This window comes from Myodes glareolus, chromosome 17 (assembly GCF_982192425.1).
Source record: "Myodes glareolus chromosome 17, mMyoGla1.1, whole genome shotgun sequence".
NCBI classification, from domain to species: domain Eukaryota; kingdom Metazoa; phylum Chordata; class Mammalia; order Rodentia; family Cricetidae; genus Myodes; species Myodes glareolus.
The window spans coordinates 60,713,117-60,721,448 of record NC_142042.1 but is presented as its reverse complement, the minus strand read 5'-3'; the positions used below and the strand labels follow the sequence as shown (position 1 = coordinate 60,721,448).

The following is an 8,332-nucleotide window of genomic DNA, read 5'->3' as shown; positions in this document are numbered from 1 at the left end:
TATGTTTTTGATAAGCATGTTGATGTTTTATGATATCAAGCTAATTTTTTTTTCCCACCAGATGCCTGCACAGTTTGGAACTAAAATGAGAGTCCTGCCTCCATTGTTCTTAATGAATACTGTTTATCATCAGAAAACACCTCAAGCCTAGTTACCTTTCTGGAACAAACATACACGCACACACACCCTAAGGATCAACATGTTCCTAAACTCTGGTGTTGTGTTTATGGTTTTCAACCGTGTGATATCCAACTCTGAGCTTGCTTAATATTGAGGTTGAGTTGTAACTTGTTAGCCTTAGGGTGTCAACCCAGTTAAGGCGTGTGAGCATGGCGAGGCGCTGTTGATGGACAGCAGTGAACAGGTTCCTAACTGTGCAGAAGGCAGGATTTTAGACAGGCAAAAGCTTTTTACTTCTCCATCTTAACCTCAGGACCATTGTCTTCATGTCCCAGCACAAGGAACAAGGCGACAATCTCCTGATAATTCTGCCCAAATATGGAAGGAGTCTAGGACTCAGTGGCAAGGGGAGGGGGCGGGAATCCTTCTGCACAGGAGGGTTTAGCACACTTAAGACTTAGTTCTTGAGTCAGCTCCTGGAGGCATCTCTGTCAGCTTAGTCAATAGCCAGCCAAGTAAAGACAACAGAACCTGAGCCCTGGTGAGTGTGGACCAGGCTTACAGATATGCATTTCATTTAGGGAGTTTAAGAGAGAGGAGGAAGACATAAAGAGTGACAGGAACTCGGAACAGAGTCAGAAGTGATAGATCTTTTTCTTCCTTTTTTTTTTTTTTTTTTTTTTTGTACCCACTCCTTTTTTTCCTGGAGAGACAGGGACGGAGGGAGAGATCAGTGTAAAGTACACATCTCATTAAAGTTGCAATGAGGTAAATGAGGGAACATATACAAAGTGTTCCCCAACTTCACAGGTAGTCTGAAGAGATGAGGGGATAAGCAACAGGATGTGGACACTCCCTTACTGCTTCCGTTCCAGAGACCAGAGAACAGAATAGAATGTACATGCGTGGGAACAGTAGCAGCCCATAGGGACATGAAAGGAAGGGGACACACCAGACAAATGTTCCTGCTTTCCAATGGGGACTGAAAGGGGACTTAAAATATCCAACATATGTGCTTTGTTCCTCAGTATACATGCAATAGGAGGAGGACGCCGGGCGGACTCTTTCTCACTAACACAACCGCACCCTCGCCCTCTGCCCAGTCTGAAGTATCCTTGGGGCAGTGGGATTGTTTTTCACAGACTCGCGAACTTGTGAGCCAGGAATGAATTGCGCTGGCTAAGACGGGGCATGAAATCGTCTCCTAAGCACATTTTTCTTTCACCTAAAAAAAGAAAAAGAAAAAAAACAAAAAACAAAAAACAACCCCAGACCGAGTGCCTGGATGGGGTTCAGGGTCGCGGGGTCAGGGCTTCCCAACTCCCAGGGGTGGGGAGGGGGGTGAGCGGTCCGCGGCCCCAGCCTCGCCCCTCCTCCTGGCAAGGCAGCGCACCCGCACAACCATTTTCCCCGCTAGAGCACACCGTGTCCACGCGCCCCTGCGGCCTCGCTGATTGGTCGGAGGCCTGGTAAACAAGAGCCAAGTAGCCAATGGGAGAACTGTGCACGAGGGCTGCACGCGCCTCAGAGCCAGCACTCGCGTGGTGCTGCTAGCCAGGCAGCTATATAAAGGCGTTTCCGGCTCCCGGTAGGCACTCTCTTCCTCTAGTCTCCTGCCTACCCGGAGTTCTTCCAGCTGCTGGAGCAAAGACAGCTGTTGTTGCTGCCTCTCGAAAGCCTTTGGCACAGCCCGCGGGTTGAAACTTTCAGGCACCGGTTCGAGTGGTTGTTGGGGTTTGTTGGAGAGCTTCTTTACATTTTTATTTGGGTTTTCCAAGCCCCGTCTGCCATCCGGAAAGTGAGCGCTTTAATTTGCTGTGAAGGGCTCCTGGAGTTTTTCCTCTCTGGCTTCCGTTCATCTTGAACCCGCTGAGCTCCACCATGGTGATGTTCAAGAAGATCAAGTCTTTTGAGGTGGTCTTCAACGACCCGGAGAAGGTGTACGGCAGTGGGGAGAAGGTGGCCGGCCGGGTGATAGTGGAAGTGTGTGAAGTTACTCGGATCAAAGCCGTCAGGATCCTGGCTTGCGGAGTGGCCAAGGTCCTGTGGATGCAGGGGTCTCAGCAGTGCAAGCAGACCTTGGACTACCTGCGCTACGAAGACACGCTGCTCTTGGAAGACCAGCCGACAGGTACGGAGCCAGCTGTTCTTTGCGGGGCGGGCGGTGCCCGGGGCGGGGGAGGGCTTTAAAAGGAGGCACTGGAGCCTCCACCAAGTGTTTTGAGTAGTTCGCTTGAAGGGTTTGAATTCTGTTGGTCCTGATATTTTTAAGTTAAAATTTGCAAGCATTTTGCTACAAACCCTTCCCCCGATGGTGATTTTACACAGTTTTCTGAGATGCTGTTTCCCGAAGCTGTTGCCTTAGCTACTTAAAGATTAATGTATTCACAGTCTGTTCCTGATTCCTGGGACAACTGTGCTGGATGAACCTCTTAGTAATTGTGGGCTTTGCAGCTTTCTGTCCAAGAAAGTGCACCAGAATCTTTTATTCCACTGTAAGAGATGATAATGGAAGTAAAATAATGCTGTCTGCTGCCCAAACCGTCTACACAGAGGCTTTAGAAAGGTAACGAGAAACCTAATGGGCCCTTGCCTTTGTTTTCCTGCAGGTGAGAACGAGATGGTGATCATGAGACCTGGAAACAAATACGAGTACAAGTTTGGCTTTGAGCTTCCTCAAGGGTAGGCATTGGCTGAATGCACCTTGGACTCTATTTCTATAACTCCCCTTCCCCTCCCCCCTCTGATCTCTTACTGTTCTTGGAGAGCATTAATTTTTTTCCCCATCGTTTTTACACAGGCCCCTGGGAACATCCTTCAAGGGCAAATATGGTTGTGTCGACTACTGGGTGAAGGCTTTTCTTGATCGTCCCAGCCAGCCCACGCAGGAGGCAAAGAAAAACTTTGAAGTGATGGACTTAGTGGATGTCAATACCCCTGATTTGATGGTGAGGGTTCCTTTAAGGTTCTAGTCTCCTTGGTCGGGGATAATAAACTAGATGCTTGGAGCATTGAAATATCTCAACATCGTGTCCTTCTACACAGGCACCGGTATCAGCTAAAAAGGAGAAGAAAGTTTCCTGCATGTTCATTCCTGATGGGCGCGTGTCCGTCTCTGCTCGAATCGACAGAAAAGGGTTCTGTGAAGGTAAAAAAAAAAAAACCTCGTGCTTAAAACACAGACAGGGTAGCCAGAACTGTGGGCTTGGAGCGGGAGGGGGCCATGGAGTCGAGGAGAGGAAGCTCATGGATAGTCACGTCTTTTCATCTCTTACCCCAGGTGATGACATTTCCATCCATGCCGACTTCGAGAACACATGCTCCCGCATTGTGGTCCCCAAAGCAGCTATTGTGGCCCGACACACTTACCTTGCCAATGGCCAGACCAAGGTGTTAACTCAGAAGCTGTCCTCAGTCAGAGGCAATCACATCATCTCGGGGACCTGCGCATCATGGCGTGGCAAGAGCCTCCGCGTGCAGAAGATCAGACCGTCCATCCTGGGCTGCAACATCCTGCGTGTGGAGTATTCCTTGCTGGTGAGTGAAGCGCAGGGGCTTGGTTCTAGAAGGGAGATCGTTCTTCAGGTACACATTCAGTGTCTTCTCTACCCACCCATCTAACACACTGCCACCTTCCTTTCTAGATCTATGTGAGTGTCCCTGGCTCCAAGAAAGTCATCCTTGACCTACCCCTGGTGATTGGCAGCAGGTCAGGTCTGAGCAGCCGGACATCCAGCATGGCCAGCCGGACAAGCTCTGAAATGAGTTGGATAGACCTAAACATCCCAGATACCCCAGAAGGTAAGCTACGTCTAATAGCTTATTTTGGCCTGATCGGGCTTGTGCAATTGGTAGTCTGGCTGGATTTCTCATCCCTGTTTTCCCTTTGTAGCCCCTCCTTGCTACATGGACATCATTCCCGAAGACCACCGCTTAGAGAGCCCCACCACTCCCCTGCTTGATGACGTGGATGGTCCTCCAGACAGCCCTATCTTTATGTATGCCCCTGAGTTCCAGTTCATGCCCCCACCCACTTACACTGAGGTGAGAATTGCTATTTTTTATTATTGACATTTTATCCCAGGCCTTCTGAAGGAAGGAAGGATTATTAAACACATGGTTTTTCCACTTTTTAACCTAAAAAAAAAACTAAAATAGTCTCTTCACGCTTCCTCCCCAGGTGGATCCCTGCACCCTTAACAACAACAACAACAATGTGCAGTGAGCGTGTGGGAGACAAGATGCGTCTGTCCTCACTCATTTCTTTCTGCCTCTCTGCTTGGACTCCAGTGCTTTAGAGACCCAGTCTCAGAGTGGAGAATGGCCCCACCCCAGCCTCTGACTGCACTCCAGGGGTGATACTCAGCGGCGGGTTCTCGGGCTTCAAGTGGTGCGGACCCAGCCAGCGCCCGCACTGTGTGTGGTATTGGGAGTGTTTGCTGGGTGGTTCAGACCTGGTCCACTTTCTCTCAGGCCTTGGAAATGAAGACATTGTCTGTAGTTTTTGAGTCAGTGTATAAATGACCTTCTGGCATGGTCTTTCCGAAGTTTTTTTTTTTTTTTGACGGGAGTTCTAGATTAACAGCAAACCGTGAACTTCTCTGTGCCATGGAAGACAGAATCAATGTCACATGCTAGAAAAAAAGGAAAATCAAGGCCAAAATTTTGGAAGAGGTGGTTTTGTTCTTGCTTTTTAATCAGTGTTCCCTTTTTATATCCTTACAAAGAAAGAAAAATCTTCCAAGGCTGATGCGGTTTGGGCCTGGGAGATGGAGAGCACCCTGTGTATCACAGGACAGCTGCTCCAGTGGACTCAACCCTGGGCTCAGAGCAGTTCTGACTGCTTCCACCGATGGCCATAGAAGCCATTTTCCAGCCAGTTGCACTGCGTTCTTTTATAAACTCCTAACCAGACGGAGGATCTGTTATCTCTATGACTCTTGGCACTTTAGCTCTAGTCTCGGCTGCAGATGTGAACTCCACTGGTCTGTGTCTTAAGGGTTAAGCCCAATGACAGGGCAAAGGGATTTGTGTGGGGGCTTTGATGTTGTTCTTTTTTGTTTGTTTTTTGAGACAGGGTCTTGTCTATCCTTTGCTAGCCTGGAACTCTACACTTAGACCAGGCTGGCCTCAGAGATCCTACTGCCTCTGCTTCCTGAGTGCTGAGATTAAAGGCTCAGCTTGGTTATTACTTTGGAGACTTTGTCCCAGTGTACAGAATTGCGTGATTCTGATTTGAATATGAAGGGCGTGCCCTGTGAGCCTCTGCATCGAGATGCCCCGCACTGATCAGGGACTCCGGGCATTGCAATGAGAATTTCACAAAAGCCCCCCAGACCCATTTCCTGCCCAGTGTTAGGAGAAAGGACTCTCAGCTGCTTTCATTGTGGCCACCAGTGCCTGACCAGTCACTCTCCGCCGTAGCACTTTGTTCAATGTCCTGTGTCAGCACTGAGCTCCACCCTTTTCTGAACTGCGCAGCCAGAAAGCATGTGAGCTGATGGTGGTTTCATTTATGTTTTTGTATTTTGTGTATCTTTTTTTGTATGACAAAAACTATATTTTGTACTTAACCAAATATATTTTCACCCCAAGGTGGGGGATATCGTTTGTAAAAAAAATAAATAAATAAATAAAAGTTTTTTAATGGCAAAAAAAAAGTTCTTTTTTTCTTGTCTGTGAAACGACATTGGAGAAATTACTAGAAAGTAGGTGTGCACAATTGCCTTCCCCTGCTTCACAATGCTGAAAACCCTGTTGAGAGAGCGGTCCCTGTGGACCCTGAGTGACAGCAGAGTTGGAGACAACAGTGAGCCATCAGCTGATTCAGGCTCCGTTCAGACGAAGTTGGCGGGATCAGGTGATGGAAGCTAATTAGCCACGTCTACAGCGAATTGTCACCAGGTTCCTTCAGACTTGCTCCTGTAGCTAAGGCTGACCTTGAACTTTGGATCCTCGGATGCTGGGGACCCAGACAAGGTCCTTAGGCTTTGAAGAAAGTGTCTTTACCAGCTGAGTCACGCTCAGTTTTAAGAAATAGCTTTGTGAGGGGTTTGAAAGGGAGCGAGTGAGTTTCCTTTTTATATTTATTTTTTAATCCATATGAGCAGCTTTTATGAAAACAAAGACGGGGAGGTCCTGGGGAGAAAGGACTGGGAGACTAAGGTGAGAGGGAAATGGGTAACATTGTTCCCTGTGAGCAGGGAATCGGTACCGGAATCCTGCGGTCCCCTGGTGGTCCTTAATGTTCAGCAAACTCTGCAAATCCAAGAGTGACAAGCAGAAGCCTCAGCCCAGCAGCCCCAAGGATGATTGGTGGGGATGAATGTTTGGTTTGTTTTATTGAGACAAGTTCTCTGTAGCTCAGGCTAACCTCGGCCTCCCAGACACTGGGGTTAGAATTGTTTGCCACCATGCCTGACTGACGTTCACTTTCATAACTTGGCTTTTACTGTAGAGATTTTCTCCCAATAGCAATCTGGTTTATACGCTGGAAAAAAAAAACAAACTATTTGGGGCTTGAAGTTGCAGGTATTGGATGTTTTAGAGGCAGCTAGTTTTCTAACTTTATTGTTCTTAACGTTTAGTTAGAACTCAGTGGTTGACTGTCCAGCCCCACCCTTATTCCTTGGCGCCGGTTTAGTTTTGGCGTTTCTGTTTCTCTCAGAGAAACTGATGACTGATAGACCATTTCACTGCGAGCTGAAATTATCCTGTTCCAGAAGAAGCCACACACTGAGAGGCTGAGAATGGCAGAGGATGCCTCACAGTTCTTCCCAGTTTTTGATTCATGTTTGCTTTTCAAAATGGGTCTTCCTTAGCTCTGTGTAGACCGGTACAGTCCTTGAAGCGCTGTGTCAGACACCAAGGCAAAGCTTCCTGCGGTGTTGCACACCTAAAACTCAGCATCTGAGAGGCAGAGACTGACTGCCAAGAACTCAAGTACCACCAGGTCTGCTCGGCTACACAAGAAGTACTTGTGCTTCCCCAAACAAACCAAAACCGCAAGAAGCCTGAATGGAACAGAAAGTGACATTGAAAACAGAAATTCTTTTCTACTCTAGGAATCGATCTTTATCATTCATTCTCTGTAACACGTTTCCTTACTTCCCTGCCCCACTCAAAACGAGTTATCGTTTGTGTGCAGGTATGGGCACGTGCATGCCACAGTGCATATGAACAAATTACTGTGTGCAGATATGGGCACATGCATGCCACAGTGCATATGAACAAATTACTGTATGCAGATATGGGCACATGCATGCCACAGTGCATATGAACAAATTACTGTTTGTGGGCAGATATGGGCACGTGCATGCCACAGTGCATATGAACAAATTACTGTTTGTGTGCAGATATGGGCATGTGCATGCCACAGTGCATATGAACAAGTTACTGTTTGTGAACAGATATGGGCACATGCATGCCACAGTGCATATGAAGGTTAGAGGTTGACTGGAGTTGGTTCCCTCCTTCCACCTTCATATGATGCCAGGGATGATGGGATGTCCTTCGATCCATCAAACAGACCACCAAGCTCACACAGCTAGGGCTGTGTAACGAGGGTGACCTTGACTTTCTGATTGTCTTGCCTCTACCTTCCTAGAGCTAGGATTGTAGGTGTTGCCTATGTTACCATGCCCAGCTTGCATCCTGCCGGGGACTGAACGCAGGCTTCATCCATGTTAGGCAAACACCAACTGGTCCCCTCCTAGCCTGTTCTGGCTCCTTTCTGTCTGTTTACAATGCACTGGTATCTAGCTCTTTCTGTGGCTGTCAATACTCTCACCTGAAGTCCTCCGCTATTTTCTCACCTGTTCAAACATTTAGTCGCTCCTCCCCTTTAAATTTATGATCGGGAAACTAGGTCAGAGTTGATGGAAAAGTTTTTTTTTATGCGGCGTGGTTCCCAGGGACTTGAGGGGTGGAGCAGATACAAGAGCAAGAGAGAGGGCCAGGCTAAGGATGGAGAGCCAGGGAGGCCTGCGCCTGGGTATTTGTGTACACAGTCTAATTACTCAGATTTGATATCAGTGGCCAGGAGAGGATAGCTACGCCCCAGGCCACTTAAGAGATTCGAGCTTGTAAGAGGCAGAACAGACACCCCCTCTCCTGATACCCTAACCCCCATTCTCACCCCATCTGCCACCGTCTACAGGATTTCATTTTTCTTTTTGAGATTGGTCTCACTCTGTCACCCAAACTAGCCTGG

General features: G+C 48.0%; 1 protein-coding gene across 1 annotated transcript; it reads left to right on the top strand.

Moving 5' to 3' along the window:
- Window positions 1-1,705: 1,705 nt before the first annotated feature.
- On the top strand, window positions 1,706-5,780 carry Txnip (thioredoxin interacting protein). Its single transcript, XM_048446904.3, has 8 exons — window positions 1,706-2,251; window positions 2,730-2,802; window positions 2,921-3,068; window positions 3,166-3,268; window positions 3,401-3,657; window positions 3,765-3,921; window positions 4,013-4,164; window positions 4,301-5,780. The coding sequence occupies exons 1-8, from the start codon at window positions 2,002-2,004 to the stop codon at window positions 4,343-4,345; spliced, it is 1,185 nt and encodes a 394-aa protein (XP_048302861.1). The 5' UTR covers window positions 1,706-2,001; the 3' UTR covers window positions 4,346-5,780.
- The last annotated feature ends 2,552 nt before the right edge of the window (window positions 5,781-8,332 follow it).